General features: G+C 43.2%; 1 protein-coding gene across 1 annotated transcript in view; it reads left to right on the top strand.

The window, feature by feature from the left end:
- The window catches only part of MACROD2 (mono-ADP ribosylhydrolase 2), a 1,375,516-nt gene that overhangs the window by 941,357 nt on the left and 411,217 nt on the right, over nt 1-22,942 (top strand). Inside the window, exon 7 of the mRNA XM_081149406.1 lies at nt 8,454-8,484. Coding sequence (XP_081005532.1) covers nt 8,454-8,484 — 31 coding nt within the window. The remainder of the gene's footprint in view (nt 1-8,453; nt 8,485-22,942) is intronic.

Consider the following 22,942-nt stretch of genomic DNA (forward strand, 5'->3'; position numbering starts at 1 on the left):
CAGTCAGCATCCTCTAATCAATTCCCTGGTTAAATATAAAGTGTACTTTAGGCCTGACTAATGTTTTCCTTCGTGACTAAGGAAAGGCCAGTTTACTACCTTCACACGTTGACTTGAGCCACATAATCACAACTCATTTTACTTGAAGTTCCTTTTCTTTATGAATCACGCCACAGCTTAGGCCCCAGGCGACCGTGAAGAGGGTCCCCCCGCGACTCCCGCGCATGTGAGATGGAGTCAGGTGTGCGCGCATCCAGTTGACCTAAGAAGTGGCTGTGTTCCCGTGGACTCCCACCTCTTTTCCTGTGTCTTGTTTTCAAGTTCACACCGTGAGATTGTGGAGGGGTGGAAATGGGATTGCCCAGTTTGTGAGGAGATCATGCTCACATCTTAAGAGATGAAACGGGTGTGTCAAAAACTCCGCAGGCATGAAGCCCCCACGTGCTGGTACCTGGCGGTTTGCTCCCTCTGCAAGTGTGTGGCCTGTGACAGGTTAGTAAGCACAGAAAAGAAGGGACCTCCGCTCATCCGGGGCAGAGTCGGTGCTGGATATGAGGAGGGTGCAGCCCGGGCTACAGTTGTCTGTTCCCCTGAATGGAACGGAGCGGTGGCTCCAAAGCCGCCTGGTCCCCAGGCCCACTGGTACCCTCATCTTTCCTTTGGTGGCAGCGTTTATACTGTTATGGGCGGTGGCTGGTGCCTAGCGAGGTTTCATACTGTACTATGCTGGGAAAGAATTCTCAACTCTAAAAAAATACATTCTCAACTCGCGCCAGTCCTTTCTCAAGGACCCAGGATGCTCGCGATGGCCTCTCCTGCGCCCTTCAGCCATGTCTGTCGCCCTGACCTCACTGGCTCTGCTCTGCGGTGAGAAGTGCTTAGAATTGTGAGTCACAAGGCCAAGGCCTCTGTCTGAGCCCTTCCTCGTAGCCGCTGTGGGACTCTGGGGAGCTGCCTCACTGCATCTGGGGACAGTCATGCTAATGCCTCCTCTCCGCCGTGTGTGTCTGTATGAGAGACAGCAAACCCCATGTGAAAAGGTCCCCGAAGCTTTGGTGTTTATTAGGTAGTGTCTTTATCTCTGCTTGTTTCCTGAAGTCACAAGAGGGGGAGAGCCTGAGAGCCGAAGCTTCGGCTTCCTGGTGTCCTGTCGGCTTCCATGGCCTTTCAGTAAATATTATCAAATGTGTGTTATCTCTCTCCTTTCCAAAAGCTGTTCAGGTTTTTAGCAGATCGTTAGTGAGGCTTGGAGGAGCGTTTGAGGCTCAGGTTGGCTGAGAAATAGCTGAGTTCCTGTACCGCAGTGCAGTAACCGGCCTGAGAACTATCACCTCCCCTGGCAAAGGCTCTGAGCTCTGAGCCTTTCAGTCTCCGGTGGGTAAGTTACTTCCCAGGGGACCTGAAGTGATTGACTGCCATCTCCATTGCCCCAGGCTCTGCACAGGAAAAGGCCACCTGAGGCCATCCCCTCATGCTCCCCGGCCCTCTGTGCCAGGGATGCAATTGTAAGTAATACAGGCGCTTTAGTCAGAGAAAGATGTGGAACAGATACTTAAAACACTGGAGGTGATTAAGGTTATTGAAGAGACACCATGTTAGGCACATTTTGTTCCAATGAGAGCTTGCGTATTGTGCAAGTAGTTTGCTGTGATATGAGAAGCTTTTGTTTATTTTCTTAAACTTAGCCTTCCCTTTGCGTCTGTGTTAAGTGAGCTTACAGATGTAGACATATTGGGACACAATAGACATTCTTTTGGGTTCAGCAGGTTTATAGTGACCTGTTCTCATTTTCACCTTTGTATAGTTTTTAGTAAAACATTCCTACCGGTCCCACGAGCAAGTTTCTGCAAAGGCAAGTCTCCCCCTTTGCTGGTTCTGGCCTTTCCTTCTAATAAATCCACCTTGGAACTAATCCAGCTGATCTTGAAAAATATAAAGTCTGGAAGAGGACTGCTCCTGTTTGTGGCTGTGTAATAGTTTGCTTTACACTGCATGGAGTTGTAGTTACACACATGAAAGCGGCTGGCAATAAATGACCTTGTGACAGCTATTTCAAGGGTATAATGAAGAAAACAAAAACAGAGTGATGTCTGGTATTTTTGGTGCTTGGGTGAGCTTGCACAGTGCACTCCAAACACTCCACTGGCCATTTCCATGTGAGCTCATTCACAGTCTCCTTTAATTGACCTTGACCTTCAGGTTACTTAGCTTTGAGAACAAGAGATAAGCTGGTAGTATTTGCATTTTCCAGTGTAACTTGTTAAGGAGACAGTATCCTTTTGTCCTATCTACCCATGCAATGGGGGGGGGGGGGGTGTTATTATTTCTTTTCTACTGTTGAAGAGATTTTTACACTGAAAAAATATCAGGGAGGGGGTAACTAACAGAATAGGATAAGTATATAAGGGCATAGTCAAGAATGCTTATTACAGGGTTATTTGTTATAGAAAAATTTATGAGCAACCTACATATTCGTCAATGTGGCAATAGTCAAATACATAGAGCAATCATTCCATAGAATAGTGTATAGACATTAGGAACATGATATATGTATATACACGGACATTGGATATGATATTTTAATACACCCTTTAAGTATTTTTATTTTCAAAGGAGACTTTATATTGCCACCTTAGGTGGAAAACTGTTTATCCCTTGTTATAATACACTATAGTAACTTATAGTTTTAGCATATTTATATTATTACTCATAGTAATGCTGTGTAACAAACATAACTCCAAAACTTAATGGCACACAGTACTAAGCATGTCTTTCTTGCCACACGCTAGTGGGTTGGTTGGGGCACACCTGACCTTGGCTGGGCTCAGTTGACCTTGGCTGGGCTCAGTTGACCTTGCCTGGGCTCAGTTGATCTGCTCTACTTGCCTCTCAGCCTTTCTGGATCAGCAGCTACATGAAGCATGTTCTTCTCATGATTTTCCTCCAAAGGCAAGAAAGAATACAAAAGTACAAGCCTGACTGTCACGTCTGCTATTATCCCATTGGCAAAACCAAGTCCTATCTATCATCAGTGGGACAAGGAAACTGCACTGTCCCCTCGTGGAGGGACTGCAGTGTCACATAGCACCGAGCAAGGTACAAGGAGGGGCGAAGGCTTGGGGAAAATGATGGAGTATCCCAAAAATAATGAGTGTGTGTTGCATCGGAATGGACCATGCGTACTCTTAGAGTCAGGCATATCGCACTTTGAGAAATACTCAACTCTTCTGCATTCTAGAAAAGGGGACTGTGGCACAGCCCACTGTGCTGATAACCAAAGATCTAAGACGAGGGACAGTGTGCCCTGACTTTCACTGATGCATGTTTTCTCATATTCTAACCTCTTTGGAAGCAGGTTGCCTCTTATAAACTGAGATGTTGTACAGTCAAGCGTAGCTGTGATGAGGTTTCACTGGTTGTCATTCCTGGTAAATTGACCCCTTTGACTTTCACCCAACCAATTAGCCCAGTAGGGGCCGTTTGGGGAGGAGGTGTGTGTGTGTTGGATGCTGTCTGAGAAACTTTGTTGGCAATGAAGCAGCAGCCAGCTCCAAAGCTTTAGAGAGAGTGTTGTGTTAGAGGCTTGGGAGGAAAGTTCAGAGTCAACAGTGAAGCGCTCCTGAAGGACTGGATCAGCAGCGCTGGTCCTGAGAGCACAGAATAAAACTGTGGAAAACTTAGATCAATGATTCTGTTTGGAAAAGTGATTCAGAAATACTAGACTCTGAGTGTGAGGAATTTTTAGAAAAACTTAACCAATTTATCTCATTTTTACCTATGCTCCAGAGCAAGATGTGACTTAAAAATTATCTAAATAAATCCAAAATAGCAATTTCAGTAAGTACACACTAAAAACCCGAAATGATAAGAAAACACTTGTTATATTTAACTTATAGAGAGCTTCCTCTCTCTTAGGGGCACGCAAAGTTCAATGAAATAATGTGGGGGGTTTTATTTTGGCAATCAACAGCTTCTTCAATTCGGTGAAATGTGATACATAATTAAAAACACTTATGCAGAAGGTATATAGATAGCATGCTTTTGCTTGCAAATAATGGAAAATCTCACTAAAACTGGCTAAACAATAAGAAAAGTTTTGGCTTAGCAATGGAAAGGTTCTAGAAGGTGGGAGCAGTTTGCAGTTAGTTTGCAGCAGCAGCTCAGTGATGTCAGAAATCTCCGTCTCCCTATTCTTGTGGCCGAGGGGAGTGTGTGCGCCTTACTCAGGCCAACCAGCACCTTCCAGTGAAGCCGAGGGTGGAGTCAGGCCTGCTCAGAGCCCAAGTCCTCTGCCTAAGCGATGGGTGGACGGATACAGAGAGGAAGAAATTCCTACCTTGCAAGAACGTAGGAGCCGAGAATCAAGGGTCAAGGAAAAGCAGGTGAAGGTTATGATGTTGGATCGCCTTGGCTCTGAGGTACTGTTAGGGCCAAGACAAAGAGGTGGAAGGATGTTTCCTTCGTTGCTCACAAATCACTGAAATGGGGTAAGTGGAGACAGCCGTTAAAGAGGCTGGGAGACATAGTGCACAGCCTTAGGGATTTGCACTTTTACAAGTCTACTTGGAATGCACATGCTGGAATGAAGAAGTCTTTTCCCAATCCATCATTTCACAAAAGGAAGATCCTCTTATACTCACCAAGTCAAATGATTATCCCCAACCCCCCAAGTGAGCAAATGCATGCTGATTTGGGAAAAAATATTAGGTGGAAATCAAGTGCCATGAAGAAGTTTCTGATGGCTGTATACTCAAACCTGATTAGCACAGAGGCTTCTTGAGCCTTGGTCTTGCTGGAGGGACAGTCGGAGCCTTATAAATTAGGCTGGCGACGCCGCTCTTCCGGTTCCACAGGTGACTGCTGGGTTTGTGTACTTAAAAAAAACCAGGCAAATTGGCCCGAGCTTTGGCCCAGTCTGCCATTCACTCTGCCCCAGGAGAGGACTTCTGTGGGAGTGGCTATGTTAAGTATAGTTTTGAAATAAAGGAAATCTCACGCTGCTCATTTCTGGTGGCTCCATCAGAAATCTATCATGGCAAAGTACACAGACTACGTGACATAAAATCCCTTAGCTGAGCTCAGATGCTCACTCTTCTTTCTCCTCAATCTTTCTCTCCTTGTCTCTTTCTCTCTTAAGTAATAAGAAGTGGTTAATGGGGATATTTAGTTTGGATGAATTACATGCAGATTTGTTTTACATAAAATAGTTTTTCCATGATATTTTATTTCCATCTCTACTTTATCATTGCCTTTTGGTTTGAATTAATGCAATAATATTACCAAAGTTACCCTCCATTACACATCTGTTTGCCTTCACATTCAAGGCAACGATGTCATTTTCAGAAGAAGCTATTTGTCCTTGTTAAAACAGACAAGGCAGTTGGTACATTCAGACTCGATTATTAAGCTGCATGATTGATTCCAAGATAGAGCTGGGAGCCGAGGCGAATGAAAGCCGCCACTGGCGGTTCAGTATGTGCTCTCTTCTACTAGATCTGATGGGAGACCGACTCATAGGACTGAACCTGAGAGGGAAGCAGACAGGAGGTAACTCAAGTTAGTTCCCCAAGAAGCAGATTCTGAGACAGAGTTTAGGGTTCAGGATGTTTATTTAAGTGTGTCCTTGGGATCAACACCTGGAGAAGAGAGGGGACGGAAGCACAAGTGGGCAGAGGGAATCTGGTAGGGCCCTCCACTGAACTGAGCCACGAGAAGCCAAGGCCTTTATCCTTTGCATTGATTAATTATTGGATCTGGACTATCTTGGGAAGGGGCATAACCTTGAGTGAGGCGGCTCTTCGCATCTCAGGAGATGTTTGGAAAAGCGGTACCTGACAGCAACGCTGGGGTCTGGGCCCTACATTAGAGGGAAGCGGTCCTCAATCAGGGGTGATTTTCCCCCCAAGGGGACAGTTAACAACATCTGGAAATATTTTTTATTGTCATGCGTGAGGCATGCTACTGACATCAAGTGGATAGAGCCTAAGGGTGCTGCTAGACATCTCAAAATGCAAAAGACACTCCCAACAACAAAGAGTTATACGATCCAAAATATCAATAGTGCCAAGGATTGGAAGCCCTACTCCAGGGCGACAAATCCCCCCTTGAAATGGAGTGTGGTGGGCATCACGGTGCCCACCATAGGAATTGGCATTAATCGGGATATTACTACTTGTCAGACAGAATGCTCTGTGCTGCTTCCTCCTCTGAATCCTCCGATAGACCCCTTGAGGCAAGTCTCATGATTATGAGCTGGAAGGACGCCCAGATAGGAGTTCAGTGCACTTGCTCATAGAGAACTTTGTAATATCTTCTAGCTTTTGCTTGATGGCTGCTCCTTTCAGCAGTTCTCAAAACTTTCTCTACTGCAAGCATGAGACTGGCTATGTTTGTATGTGCAGTTCTCCCCCATGAAATTGCTGGGGCACGAGCTCCAAAACTCACCTCTCTCTACCTCATTTAAAAGACACAGTGGAACGTAACTGAGCATAGCGTGTATTATAGGGATGACCCTGACTATTTTCTAATGTGTATTTTTAAGTAGGCCATTCCTGTACTCTGAGCACTTATGATTAGTAATAATTTGCTTAGAGTAGCTTGCAGTTGATTTCACACTGAGAACAAGACCTGTTGATAGTCCTGGTGAGTGTCTGTAAGGAGGCGCCAACATTTTCAGGAGAATTCACTTCATACTCTCTCCTCATGGTTCTGATTCATTGGATGGATTGAGTCATTCAAGAGCATTCTTCAGATCTTATTGACATCTCAAGAGCTCAAGGAATCAAAGAATTAACTCATTAAAAAATAGCTCCTACTCCACTCCAGAAACTATCTTATTTTCTTGGTAGAAACATGAGCAAGTACTAGTAAAAGAACAGAAAATAACCTGTCATTTTGCAGACATATAGGTGAACTTAATGGAGTCAATGAACATTCTCTCTAAAACAAAATCAACTACATTGTGACTTTTTAAAATAAAACATCCCTGTAAAGGGAATAAAATACAGTCTCTAAAAACATTAAGGAAAATATAATGTACACATTTAACTCAAAAATATGAAAAATGACAGATGTTTCACTCTTATTGAGCTCAGTAATAATGCTAATTATTGCAGCCACCAGCAACTGCAGTTTTAGCTTCTGTGAATTCCCACAGCACATTTCTACATGGCGGATGTTATCATGTTTAATTTCAGTTGAAAACACAAAGACCAGAAAGATGAGAATAACTTGATTAACTTCACACAGAGGTACATGGGCAGAGGACTTGCCAAGCACAGGCCACGTTCTACTGTTAGAAAGTCTAATTTAGAGTTAACTATATAATTACATACATTCATTTACTCTTTCAATCTAATTCTTTAAACATTGCTAAGTAAAATAGAGTGTCTTAGTCAATTTGGGCTGCTGCAGCAATTTTCCAAAGACAGGGTGGCTTAACCAAGAAACATTTATTTCTCCAAGTTCTGGAGGCTGGGAAGTCCAAGATCAAGGTGCCAGCAGAGGTGATGTTTGGCGAGGGCCCTCCTCCTGGTTGCGGGCAGCTTCCTTCACGTCCTACCCTCATGTGTTGGGACGCTGGGGGTGCCAGCTCTCTTCCTCTTACAAGAGCATCGATCCAGCCTGAGCTTCCACTCTCGTGACCTAATTTGGGAAACAGTCCCTAGCGTACGGTGTAAGGAGTGGGGTGCCAGTAAATGTTTAAAAACTGACTTAAAATAATGAGTATGTATATATATAATTTTATTTTTTAATTTTACTGATAAAATAAATGGGTAGCACACAAGTATAAGAATAAATGATATATAATATCTTTCTTTATAACTCGTATAGAGTCAATTGATTCTTACAGAATACTTTCATTGAATTTTATCAAAATTTTGTATCCATAGCCTACCTATGGTTTCAGTTGACCCATAAGTGTAGTCCGACATGAATGTTGATTGATATTTTTAGATTTTAAGCCATCAACACGACGTCACTTAGTATAGAGCTGGGGCAAGATGCTCAGTAGGACACCATTACATAGTGTTTGCACCGCACACACAGGGTAGACATAAGCAATCTCAAGAGCAGAGGTGATAGTAAGAGGTGGCAAAATGGGAAGTGATGAGATGATTTCTGAGTATTTGTTTTAGATATAACTTGTTTCATTACAGTTCATGTAATTTAATTTCTTATTAATAACTATGTTTAACAATTGGTTCACAAGATGCCTGAAAACTTAACAGTTGGCTCTTACGAGTTGGTATGAGCGCTGGTAAGAAACAGTTTTCAGTGAATCAGATATGCCTGTTTCCACAATGCCTCCTGCTTCAACTGAGTGGGCTCCAGAGCTCTGAGTATGTGAGGGGTCCCGCTATCAAGCAAAAGAGATGTTGAAATAAATGGTTTCGGGGTTGGGCAGAGTTGTTTCTTTAAAATTTACTGTTATTTTTGTGGTTTATCCACAGGCATTTCCCTGCATTTCAACGGGCATTTATGGTAAGTGATCTAGCTTTTAATACCGTTTGTATTTCTCTATTGTGTTGTTAAAGGTGAGATTAACAGGAAAAATAAGAGATTTTCGATGGATATAGTTTGCTGTGATTTGAAGAGACTCAAAATGAAGGTCAGATCTCATTGAGGAATCTTGAAAGGCTATTTAGATACTCTTTTGTGTTCTTGAATGTTGTATTAGATACCATGTGTAATGATTAGACGCACTGTGGTTTAATGTCTTTTGTTAAACTAAAATTTTTGCTCTAGTAGGATTTAACCTCTGATGGCATTTTTTTTTCTTTTTTTCAATACAGTCGGGTTTTTCTCTGAGGTGAATCATAATGCATATAAAACCTGGCACTATGGTTATTTTGTTGTGAATTACAAAATAATAGACATTAAAGTGCAAATACATGCATAGATCTGTATATTTAAATTTTAAAAAATCCAAAGAAGTGATTGTTAATAAAAACAAATAATTTTAATAAACTGCAAAAAATTTGTTTTGGGATTGGCGGATTGTTTTAAGTAGTGACTGCTTCTCTTCCACTGCACCAGCATGTCCCTCATCATTTTTCTCAGGTTGATAAATCTGTTTTACAATATTAAGGTAAAATGGAGTTTATTTGTTATTGTAGGGATTTCTGATCAAGCACAATAGGTTACAGTCGTTTTGAGCTCAGACTTCTTATCTGGAGACTCTTATCTGGAAAATAAAATATGTACAAATATAAAAAAAAAAATAGTTTAAGTTCGTTACCATAGAGGAGGGATACCTAGATTGATGTCAGAGGCAAGAGACTTAATTCTTCTTAAACTAGTATTTTTTTTGAAGGTTTTGGTGAGAATAAAATAGAAAATGTAGGCCTGAATCAAAATGAGTTGGGGAAGATTTGGTCCCAGTCTTTAATAATTTAAGCCACAGAGGTGGGGAACTTTTTTCTGCCAAGGGCCATTTCGATATTTATAACATCATTCACGGTCCATACAGAATTATCAACTGAAAAACTGGAAATGAAAAAAGCCCCTAGATTTATTGAATTTCCAGTCCCGCCTGCAGTTGCCTTGGCAAGGCCAGACCTATATGGCCCGTGGGCCGATGTTCCCTAGCCCTGAAGCCATGCCTTTCTCTCTCTGGATTTCATTGCCGACTGTGTCTGTGGGGCCACAGTGAGGAAGCATCTGCACCGTTGTCCCCATTATGGCCACTCCCTCTGCCTCACAGTTAGAATCCTAAGTATGTGCTTAAAGGCAGCATTACCTGCACAATTCTACCTGATCAAGGGCCGGAATTATCATGCCACCTGTCTAGAGCCAAACCCAACTCCGCTGCAGAAATGGTTCTCATTTTCACAATGTTCTCTCAGGACAGTCTTGATTTGCCTTTACAAAAACAAAAACCCCTATTGCCAAAAACAACACTGTGCACGTCATTACCTGTCATATTGTTGATGTCTGTTTTGTCTCTGAGAATCTTATGGCAACGTGCAAGAAATTTCAAAAGGTGAATTAAACATGATAGATTTTAAAAAGCGGGGAAGCAGAAAAAAGGAAATAGGGAAGTGAAGGAAATTGAGGAGGGACACTAAAGTGAGAGGCTCAAGAGGGGAGAAAGAACTCACTCTAACCTAGAGTGACTCTCCTTTGATTTTAATCCCTGAAAGAAGGGCTGAGGCCTAAATTTATGTGTAGCCCCGTGAGATCCTGTTTAGTAATTTTTAGATTACTTCAGCCCTCTTTAGTTTATGGATACTTCAGCATTTTGCAACTTGAAGATTATTTCCCATGCACCGTGTGAAGGCCCCTGACTTCCTCCTGGACCCCTGTACTGCTCTTTGTCGCTCAGAAACCCTGCTGTGCCTCCTCCAGTACCCAGGCCGGCTTCACTTTTATCTTTACTTACTGGAATTTTAAATAATACTTATTTAAAGAAAGTAGTCCATTGTCTATCCAGGGTGGGCAGGAGTACGTTCACAGCTGTTCGTATGGAAAATAATAAAATAACCAATAAATACTCGTACAAGAGCAAACTCTGTGTTTTGCATACCCACAACTGTAAACCTACTATGTACCACATCTTCCTTATGCAGCCATTGTAGACATGTACACTTGAAACCCATATAATCTTAGTAACTGTTGACACCAAAAAACTTTAATTTAAAAAGTTTTGTTAAAATGAAAGTAGCCCGCAGTTAAAAAGAAAATTGTTGAAGGGCAAGCGAACAAACTTGCGGCACTTTGCTGGGTCATGCTAGAACGGATTCAGAGCACATATTCGGAACAGCCTCCTGCTTCTAGTGCTTCTCTTAGCCCCTATTCTAAGGCTCAGTAGGTTAATTTTTCTCAAATACCTCTTGGTGCATGTTTGCCATCTGCTCAGGAGAATTCAATCATATTCCATTACTTTCAGGTCAGTGTTCACTCTTTCTAGACTGAACAAGAGGCACTTCTTTTGTATCTCCCTAAAGCAGTACTTTAAAAATTTGTGAAAAATGGAAAATAAATCTCTTTCCACGGATGAAGATCGGTGTGGCCAAAAATGTACTAGTACCTTTGCTTTGCATTTTTTTCAAGGGGCGTTTAGTTTGCATCATCCCCTGTGCTTACTGGACCATATAAGGCGTTATTCCCTTAACCTTTCTCAGGACAGTGTTTTCTCCAGAATAGAGTTGGAAATATTTCTTGGCATCCACCAACCCCGGGCCCACCTTCTGTTTCCCACGGATGATGAACTGATGAATCACAGAACATGGCACATGCCTTCCCAGCTGCAGTCCTGTGTCCCTTCCCTCTCTCACTCACTCACACACATAAGTGCACCAGACTCGCGCTGTCACCAACCCCGCTTTGCCCCAGTCTGTACCCTGGCACCCAAACAAACACCCAACACACGTACTTACACAGGTTGAAGCTTGATCTCTGAGAAGTCTTCCTTGAATATACCAACTGTTGGTGGCCATTATATCTCTTGAAATCTTTCAGCATTGGCCACCTGGACAATTAACAACTGCTCCCTCATATGGCTCCATCGCATTTTGTTTATCTATCCTGTGTGCACAGCCGCTCTGCAATTCTTTAATGGGCCCTGATTCACTTGTGCATATTCTATGCACCCTCAGTGCCCAGCACTGTGTCTCTATCACGAGCTCGGCAAGTATTTGTTGTTTTAGGACAATAATGATTGTATCCCAAATTGTTGCCTAACTAAAGATACAAAAAAAAAAAAAAAAAGAAGAAGAAGAAGAATTATTGATTGGCAAAATAACAGATCGAGAAAGCTACCCAGTTAGTATTTCCTTAATGGGCAAATGTGTCTATTTTAGAAAAAAACAAAACAAAAACAAATGTGCTTTTAAAAACCATTCTCAAACTGGACATGGTACTTGTAGGCCCTGCAGTATTCACCTAGACAAGGTAAAATAGAGACACAAGAACCTGCTCAGTTAGAGAGCTAAGGTGGATACAGCCGTTAGTGTTACTTAAGAAAAGTTGGTTGTTTCTTTTATTTATCTTTTAATATCTATCTATTGAATTCAGAGAGAAGAAGGGAGAGGGAGAGAGAGATAGAAACATCAATGATGAGAGACTCATTGATCAGCTGCCTCCCGCACACCCCCCACTGGGGATTGAGCCCACACCCTGGGCATGTACCCTGACTGGGAACTGAACCCTCATCTCCCAGATTCTAGGTTGATGCTCAACCACCAAGCCATGCCCGGCCGGGCAAGTTGGTTGTTTCTCATGGCCCATAGAACGGAGGTACAGGTTGTCCAGAGGCCCCATCCTGACTCCTCTTGACATGCCCTAGTGCCAGCCCACCTCCCCACCCGCTGTGATTTCTCAGGCACTGTTGGCTTTGGATTTACCTTCACTTTTAGATTTATGACCCATGAACCCAATGCAACCTTAGTTCTACTCTAACAAAATGTTGATTGTGGCGGAGCCTTCTTTTGATGGGGTTTGTTCATTTAATTGCCGAGGTGATCTCATGCCAGGGCAATTTCAACAGTAAGCATTCCCATTTCATGGAAACTCAGACATCACTCCCACAGTCAAGGCATGTCCGGAGGATCTGGTGCACACCAGTGTTCTGGGGGTGCTCGGGACCATGGTGGGGGACAATTTCTCTCTCAGCCTCTCCCCCTTCCTCAGCCTTTCCAAGACAAGAGCTGAGGGTGGCAAAACCAGCCGCACCTCTTTGCAAGACACAGACTGAAGCATATCTGCCATGTGGCTCCCTCGATGTAAGGGAGAAATACAATGGGAGCAGGCCCTGCCTGCTTTGAAGTTCCCCTGGAAGAGGAACCAGGCTTTTCATTCTGACTTTCAGCGGCTGCTCCAGCGTAATGTTTCCAGGATGGTTCCACAGGGCACCGGGCCGCCTGCTTACACTCAGGATGAAAAGCCACATTTGGTAACATACCAAAGAGGGGCCCGGGTTACTTTCGGAAAAATAGATCCAGATGAGGCTTAAAGGGGCTCTAAACTCCCAGATTCCTGTTAAAGACTTAAATTGGCCACTAAACGGGCCTCAGAGGGACAGATTTTAACTTCCCTGACGGACGCCTCTGCCCTTCCAGCCGGACTTGGACACTGTGGTGCTAATAAGTTTAACAAAAGAGGCGAGACATGATGCAGAGCAATGGAATTTTTACTGAGAGGTGCACAGCGAAAATAATTGTAGTCCATTTTATGAGAGTCAATACAGTTAACAGAAATGAAGTCCAGGTGGAAAAGTGTATCCCTTGAGCCACTGGGGAAATATGCTCTCTGGAGAGAAAGAGAAATCTTGAATTCTGCTTTCCAGGTATGAGGCGGTTTTCTTGGAGGAGAAGGGATTTCAGACATTGAGTTATTGGCTGGAAATTTGCAGGAAAAAAATTAAGTACCGTGTGAGTCAGCTAAAGCAGCCTCCATGTTTATTCATGATCTTTCCGTTATCAACATGGAAGTCCTGGTTCTCCCAAATCCTGGGCCTCCCCCTGCTCTCCGTGAAATGCTGCCAGGCCTTGGCTTTCTAATTGAGCCCCTGATTTGCATTCAGGTTTGCTCTCCTGCTAGGAGCCGGTAGGAAGGAGCCCAGCGCCCATGTTTGGTTAACCTTATATCTACTCGGCAAATATTTTTATCACTACATCTGTCTAAGTGCACGGACATGACTTGGAAAGAAGCCAAGGCGTTCTCCAGCGGCCACGCTGAGGCCATGCCCTGTGTCAGCTTTAACTGCCGGCAGATTTCAGCGGGCGTGACAACCAGTGCCGCGCAATCCCAGGCTCGCTGGAAGACTCTCCTCATGTGATGCATTTGGAAACCAGAACAAAATCGACAAAAATGTGTGTTACTCTCTTTCATCCCCCTGACAGTGCCCCCCTCCCCACCGCTTTCTTCTCTCTCCTTTGATATTTCCATTTGCTTTGAAAACTTCCTTTCAGGTGGTCTAATGATGGCTCTCTTTTTCCTCTCATGAATTCCCTTCTCTGACAGTCTACGTTTTTAGTCCTGGTCGTGTCATCCCCACTATACGAAGCATTATTGTTCTTGGAAATCTCCCAGTTAATTGCCGCCCTTCAAAGCAAAGTGACATTAGAATCAGGGCAACTTACTTCTCTTTGGGAAAATGCGGTGCTAGGGCCAAAGCCGTCTCAATTATATCGCGTTTGAGAATTATCTCATGAGCTGGTCCTTCTGACGGGCACATGCACAGGCCCCCCCATTGGCAACAGCAGGCCGCCAAAGCGGTGCATTTGTTAGAAAAGATGAACTTACATTAACACATTACAGTCACTCAAAGTCTATAGTTTGCCTTAGGGTTTGCTCTTCATGTACATCCTGTGGGCTGGACAAAAGTGTAATGACATGGACCCACCATTATGATATCAGACAGGGTATGCTCACCACCCTAAAAGCCCTCTATCCTGTGCCTGTTCATCTCTCCCCACCCCAACCCCTGGCAAACTGCTCTTTCTGTTGTCTTTATGGTTTTGCCTTTAACAGAATGTTTATTGTTGGACTCCTAACCTCTTCAGACTGGGGCCTTTCATACAGGAACAGGCATTTCAGGATCTTCCACGTCTCTTCACAGCCTGATACCTCACTTCTTTTTAGCGCTGAGTAGTATTCCATTGTCCGGATGTACCTGAGTTCATCCGTTCACCTACTGAAAGGATGTTTCAGTTGCTTCCAAATTTTGGCAATTATGAACGGAGCTGCTGTGAACAGCCATGTGCGGGTTTTTGTGGGGACGTACATTTTCAACTCCTTTGGGTAAATACCAAGGAGTGAAATTGCTGAATCATATGGTAAGAATGCGTTTAGTTCTGTGAGAAGCTTCCAAACTGTCCTCCAAAGTGGCTGTACTATTTTGCTTCCCCACCAACAATGAATGGGAGTTTCTGTTCTTCTACACACTCGCCAGCACTTGGTGTCATTAGTGTTCTGCATTTGGGCCAGTGTAATAGTGATGTTATCTAGAAGTTTCTCATAATCCAATGCCCTCCTTTTCCCCCCACATAACAGAATTGTAGTCAGACACATCGATTCTAGCTAGATCAAATTTCCAGTCTTTGCAGTGAGGTTGGTCACAAGACCAATTCCTCATCAATGAAGGTAGGTTGAAGTGATGAGTGCTGCTTTAAGACTAAAAACCCCAAAATAAGGTGTGTGTCCATCCTATGTGTTTCTTTTGCTGGAACCAGGAAAGGTAAGTATATGAGAACAATGCCTTAAGGAAGGCAGAGCAACTACTTCACATCATGATAGATTCCTGCCTCCTTAAGTGACAGAGTGGGACCAGTTCTCCCACCAGCAGAATGCTCACTTTGGAGCTGTTATCACAGAGAGAAATAAGCATCTGTATTCACAAAGCCACTCTGCTTTGGAGTCTCTTTGTTACAGCAGATTAGCTTTACCTTAACCAATATCATCTCTTTCAAATGTACTTCAAGATGCATTTTAAAAATAGAATCATTGTCTAAAAGGGAGTTGACATGAAAATCATTATCCTAAAGAGCTAAACCTAGTCAACTTCTTTAGGAACTGTCAAAATTATTTTTGAAGTTCTTTCTAAAGAGCTGACCTATGTTTATTTAACTTCACCCTTTAGATATGCACACACACACACACACATATATAAAGGAAAGTCATTCAGGACTGGATGAGAAAAATGAGTAAGTAGTTGGAAATTAATTCACTGATTAACTCAAAAGTGTGGTCAATCCTTAGACTCCCCAAACAGCTTCACTCCTCAGCCCCTCTCTCCCTTCTTTAGACAAAAAATAATCTCTTCTTGGTCTCTCTATATTTGCCTGCTCTGGATATTTTCTGTAAATGGAATCATAAAATATGTGCTCTTTTGTGACTAGCCTCTTCCACTTAGAGTCATACTTTCAAATGTCATTTATATAGTAGCATATGTCAGTAATTTATTTCTTTTTGTTAATATTCCAGCGCATGGACATACCATATTTTTCTGGTCCACTCAACAGTTAATGGATATTTGAGTTGTTTCTACTTTTCGGCTATTATGAATAATGTTCATGTGCAGTTAATTAGGTAAACGTATATATCTAAATGTATAAATTATAACTGACACAGTGGCGTTCTGTTGTTAATTTTTAATCATCCTGAAACAATTCTCATTTTCATTCTTTGGCTGCCCGGTTTCTCTCAAGCCTCTTCCAGGGCTCCCTTTGCCTCATGACTCTGGAGTCCTGCTCAGCTGGGTGGTGATGTAGGTTTCTTGTACCGCTGTGTGTCATCAGTCATTGAGTATAGTTGCATCGGGGTTCCCTTAGAGTACCCAGGAAGAGTGGGGAAGGAGGGCACATATCAAAGTGGCTATGGCCATGGGTTTCAGGGTCCCATAGATATCTAGGTTCAAATTCTGAGGCTGCCTCTTATTAGCTGTGTGTCCTCAGGCAAGTTACTCTCTCTAGACCTCAGTAACCTCCATTGTCAAATGGGGATATCACATGGGCTTGTAAGATTAAATGTGATAACACATCAAAGTGCCTATCATGGAATCAGATACCTAAAGAAAAACACTTAACAGTTATTGGTACTGTTATTGTTAGTCGTGACTTTACTTTTGCTCCTATTATTATCATTATGACTCTCCCTCTGGAGTCTGAGCTCCTTGAGGGTAGGGACCTTGAGTGTTTTGTTCACTCACATCGCTAGATTCTAGAACAGTGTCTACGCTGTTGATCAAGCAATTTACTGCCTGAAGGAGGCTTTACTTGGGCTCTGGATGACACCAGTCAGCAGTCCCTTACCGTGAGGACCACCTTGCTTTCCGTGGCATCGCTTCTGCTTCTCTGGAAGCCGGTTGTCACCTCTCCGCCACCTCTGTGTCCTGTGGCTCAGCCCTGTGAGTTCTGTACCTGGAAACAAAGCCTGAGTGTAACATCACACCACTTTCCCTGTCACGCTAGCGGTAAGCGCTGTAGCCTACTGCTTACAGAATAGCCCCCTTGCTTCTGCAGTTCCAAGCCGGCTACAGCTTGTCGAAGCCATAGGAATAAAAACATTTTGCTTTGTCTCCATGTGAATAAAATCTCTCAGTGATAAGAGAGACAAAGTAATTGTACTTATTTGTGGTCTCAACATTGAAATCCCATGTGCTAAGACAGCATATTCTTATGGACAAAACCCAAGTGTGGTTCTGTAAGATAGCTTTCTGAGGCATCCTTTCGAGGGAGCCTTGGGGAGTAGATAACAGTTACACCGCCACTTGGCTTGAAGAGGGAAAAAGTCCAGTGCTTGCTTTTTGTGGCTAAAAACACTGAGGAAGTTGGCCCATTTTTTTTCATTTCTGAGACCATGGGCTTTACGGGCTAGAAGCCATTTTGGGTATCATACCCGTCCTAAGTTTGTATTTTTCTGTCTGGAAAAAATGAGATCCATGGTTTTGTGCCTTGCCACACCCAGCTAGTTCCTGGGAGCCTGAGATCAGATGCCCTGGTGAGGGTTTGGAATCAGGAGAATATGAGATTATCGTGCAGAATGGTCCAGTCACTGACTTCTCCTTTGAACCTCGGTTCTAAGCTTCCTCATATGAGGTTGGGAAGAATATTAATATACACTTTCTGTTATTAGAAGAAAAAATGAGTTGGACTGAGGTTTCCTCAGGAGTGAGGCCCAAACACGTATCCCGACAGGGCCATGACTCCCAGGTAGGCCCCTACTCCCACCCCCGCCTCTTCTGGCCAGGCTGCTGCTTCTCGCCACCTCCTTTCTGTAGAGACCGTCCCACCCCCGGCCTCCGGGCTCACCAGCAGGGACTGTGAAGACAGAGTTACCAGAGAAAGCACCCGCCTGCCCATCTCTGCATCCTATCGGTACTGCTCCTGCTTTATTATCAGAGGTCCTTTACGTGTAAGATGTGATGCATCTGTAACATCCTTGGGGTCCCAAGGCATAGCATACACAAGAGAGCAATTATTTTTTTAGTTTAAATATCACATTATATTCTAAAGCATGAATATATTGTAATCCATTTCTTTAAACAAAGGCTTTACATTACTTACCTGTTAAGCAATTTTACAGTCTTCTTCCAATAAATCTTGTAAAATTAACCCTCAGGAAGTTGCCCATCCTGTGGTTTACGGTGCCTCCGGCACACTGCCAATGCCCCATTTTAAAAGCCAGGCATTCAACCAGCCTTACAAATGTCAGCCCTTGCATGTAATTACAGGAACCTGGGAAAGTGATCCCCAACAGCTCTGGGGCTCTCGGCTTCTGCAAATTCGGAATCCCTTAGCAAGCTGGAAAGATCTGCTGGCACTGCCATAGGGAAAGGTTAGCATCCTAAATGATTGCCTCTCAATTTTTTTTTTCCAACTTTGCAAATATTTTAGTTTCTCCTCCATAGTGAAAGGGAAAGAGACGTGCACAGAGTGGCTGTTTTCCCATGTGGCTTATAGAAGGAAATGAAGACTCATCAGCCTTTTACACCCTTCATAAAACAATGAAGATACGCCTCGTTGCTAGGACAAAGCAGGATTATGCTTCAGGGGGTCTGGAAAATGTAAAAATACTTGACTTGAAATTCTTTTTGTAGCTCTCTGCACATGTTGAAGGCATATTGGGGCCTACGAGCGGTGGTGTGTGTACGTGTGCGTGTGTGTGTACATGCAAATGCATGTGTATAGGACGTACCCTATTCTAGCTTTTCTCCCAGCACACTTCACCCAAAGCCACTTGCCCAGCCACAGGGTAAGGGAAGAAGCAGGGCACATGGGAGTGAGATGGTGAAGAAGACTGACCAAGAGAGATGGAAATGCCAAGAGGCTGGTGCAAGTGAGCGGGCTGTCCAGTGGCAGGGCAGCCACTCCCAGGCAGAAAGAGCCCAGAAATAAACCCACACCTTTATGGGCAATTAATATTTGGCAAAGGTGGCAAGAACATACAATAAAGACAGTCTTTTCAATAGTAAATGATGTTGGGAAAGTTGAACACGTACATGCAAAAAAATGAAACCAAACCACCAACTTATACCACATGTAAGACTAAACTCAAAATGGATAAAAGACTTGAATGTAAGACATGAAACCATAAAAATTCTGGAAGAAAACATAGCAAAATCTCAAATATTTCTCATAGCCATAATTTTTTTCTGACATATCTCCTTGGACAAGGGGAACAAACAAACAAAAATAAACAAGTGGACTACAGCAAGCCAAAAAGCATTTGCACAGCAAAAACAACAACAACAACAACAAAACCATCAACAAAATGAAAAGGGACCCACTGAATGGGAGACTATATTTGCCAATTATACATATGATGAGTTCATTTCCAAAATACATAAAGACCTTATACAACTCAACACCAGGAAGACAAACGACCTGTAGGAAAAATGGGCCAAGGACCAGAATAGACACTTCTCCAAAGAGGACATACAGATGGCCGAGAGATATTTGATAAAATGCTCACCGTCACTAATCAGAGAGAGGCAAGTTAAAACGACCATGAGCTATCACCTCACACCCATCAGAATGGCCACCATCAAGAAATCAACAAACAGGTGCTGGCGAGGGTCAGAAGAAAAGGGAACCCTGGTGCAATGCTGGGGGGGAACGCAGACTGGGGCAGCCACTCCACAACAGTGTGGAGGTTCCTCGAAAAAATTAAAAATGGAGCTGCCTTTTGACCCAGTGAGCCCACTTCTGGGAATATATCCTAGAAACCTGAAACACCAGTCAGAAAGAATATATGCACCGCTATGTTCATAGCAGTGTTACTTACAATAGCCAAGATCTGGAAGCAGCCCACGTGTCCATCAGTGGATGAGTGGATAAAAAAGCTGTGGGACATTCACACGGTGGAATACTACTCGGACAAAAAAAGGAAATCTTACAGCATGGATGGACCTGGAGATTATTATGCTGAGTGAAAGGAGCCAGTTAGAGACAGACAAATACCTTATGATCTCACATATATTGGAATCTAATGAACAAAATAAACTGATGAGCAAAATAGAAACAGAGGCATGGAAACATGGAACAGACTGACAGTGGGGGGGATGGGGGTTAGGGAACTGGATGAGAGTAGGTGAGGGCTAAGGGATAAATAAATATATATACATATAAAACATAGACACAGACAGCCGTGCGTGATAGCCAGAGGAAAGGGGGTGGGGTTGGTGGAGGCAGGCAAAGGGTGGAAAAATGGGGACCCAGAGAGACTTTGCTTGGGGCGATGAACACACAATGCAGGGTGCAGATGATGTTCTATTGAGTTGTACACTTGAATTCTGCATGGTTTTGAGAAGCAGTGTCATCCAATAAATTCAATAAAAATTTTTAAGAACACAGTGAATTTTTTCCTCACACTTATATACACATAACATATATATCACACATATATACACGTACACACACACATATATATTGTATATAGCATATTTGTTCACATATACATACATGTACTATATATCATATACATATATACCCTATGTTGTATATTTTTATGTATACATGTATAGTGTATATATATATATATATATATATATGCATGCAAACATGTATATATGTAAATACATATAATAAAGCCTTTGTAGGTCAAAGCTTTTGAATGAGAAATAGTGTATATTTGACTATAAAAAGTATAAAAACAAGCTTGTACTTATCTATGTATGCATACTGGTTTGGAGAAAAACTTGAATTACTTTCAAAAGATTTTGGGGGTATACATAACTTTAAATAAGTATCTAATTAATTTTTGTCTATTTCTTTCACAAATAATCTCTTGGTGTGTTTTTTTTTTTTTTATTTCTTTATACCTACTAATTGCAAGGTAATACTTTTCTATTATTACTTATTTATAGGTCTATATAATGGGTGTTATGTATTTTGTGTATAACAGGGGTGGGAAGAAGTAAGTTTTACTGTTGTGTATGTGCAAAACTCAGTTCATTCTTGTATTATTATTTATTAATTTCCATATGAACAACTATAAACCTACTTTTGCCCACCCCGTGCGTATATACATATATATAAAATATATAATAGAGAATATATTACCTATTATGTGTGTGTTCTCGTGTGTGAATGTGATATGTGTGTTTCTATATCCCAAACAGTTTTAATATAGCATGTAGAAAACGTTTAGGGTGTTAAGAGTTTCTTTTTTAATCTTATTGCTATTGAGTAATACTGTTCAGTTTTTCATCTGTTCTTTACCAATAATGACAATTAGTTTTTTCCACTACAACATGACCTATTTCACCTACTTCTACCCCCACAACTAAGCAAACCGTGTATGTGAGAATAAATTAACAGTGCAGTCCCTCAGCAGTTGTAGCTCAGGTATTTAGGAAGTGCAATGCGATTTTTCAGGATTATCAGTATTGATGTCCGTTTGTCAAAGATTTTCTACAAGTGCAAAATGTTCTTTCATCCATTCTGTTTCCCATCAGAAAGCAAATCTGATCGTGACCCATATAGGGCTTGACAGCCAAAGACATTTCCCCATTTATTAATCTATCCCTTTGGGATGCTGTTAAAATTACAGAAGGTCATCTCTCCTATGAGGGGACAAGTAATGCAAGTTATTTGTGATGGACACCAATGTGGGATTGAGTATTGCCTGTCGGAGGTAAAAGGAAAACGTGTCATGCCCACACGCGTTTTTCACTTGTCTGCCTTCAGCATGTTTTAAACATCGCCAGGGAGGCAGAGACCTGCTTCCCTTCGGGCTTTTCCAGGTGAAGTGTGGAATAAAATGGAATAAACTCTCTCACACCTTCCGTTGTGCTGTTAAGACTTCAATCAGAAGTACAAAGCACGCTAAATCCACACAATCAAAAGCACGCCTCGGAGTGCCTTTCCCTCCCACGGCGCTCGCCACGAAGGCCGGGATACAGTCAACAAGTCCCCTGAAGGGCGATAAATAAAAAACGAGTCACCTTTGACCCTCGCTCATCTTTAAAACCCCCTGGAGAAGGGGCCGCCTCCCTCCCCCGCGCGCAGTGTGCCCGCCCGGGCCTGCGGAAAGGCCCTCCTTAGCCCAGCCTTTGGGGAGAAGACCGCGGTCCCCGGCGGTCGGTTTCTCCGTTTCCCGTGCGCAGGCAGCCCTCACAATTCATCGCGACCAAACGCCGGCTGAAGCAGTGCGCACCCTGTGCTGCGGGGAGAAACACGAGGCCGCACGCCGCTCTGACGGCGGACGCGTTCAGCTCACCCATCAGACTGAGCAAGGGGACACTGCGTTTGCCTGTCACTACCGCCACCCCAAGCAAACTGCTCGCTCTGCATCTCGGAGCTGGGCTGGTCCGATCAGCGCTTCCTCGGGCCCAGCAGGTACCTGGTCCATCAGTGCTGCAGAGAAAGGGGAAGCGCCCCGTCCTGGTGAGGAGGAGACACGGGGCAGGGGCCTAGGATGGGTGGGGTCAGCTCGCCCAAGGGGCCCGCGAAGGGTGCTGCTGTGTCTGTTTGGCAACCGAGGTCTACCGTAGGCCCCCAAGGCCAGCGCCCGGCCGTGCTTGCTGCTTATGTGTTGTCTGCCACCCGTCAGCTAGGTAGTGAGATATTTAGCTCTTTCCACTCACTTATTGGAATTCTCTTTTCGGGACAACTTTCTCTGCTCAACATGTAGCCAAGAAGTCAGAAATACCTCTAAAAATGTTCTTTACATATATGCTCAGGCCCTATAACAAAGTTCATAAGCTTCTCCGGTAAGATTCTCTCCGGCTCTTACTTAGGACCTAATCTCTCTTACTGTAGACATAATCCGAACACGTGTGTCTCAGCCTACAGCAAATTAAAAGGTGGCAGGAGGATCCTAACGCGGCTTCTGACAATAGGAAGTGGCGTAATGGTGAGAGATGGCAAAAACAAACGAACAGGCTTACTTCTCTGCTCTGCCAGCATAGCGGAGGACAGAAATTGTGTTTTGAAATGGCTGTTCTTTGTAAAAGCCAGCCCAGCTATGGGATGGACTGTGACGTCAGGTCTCCCCC

The sequence above is a fragment of the Miniopterus schreibersii genome, assembly GCF_964146895.1.
Source record: "Miniopterus schreibersii genome assembly, chromosome: 10".
In the NCBI taxonomy this organism is placed as follows: Eukaryota; Metazoa; Chordata; class Mammalia; order Chiroptera; family Miniopteridae; genus Miniopterus; species Miniopterus schreibersii.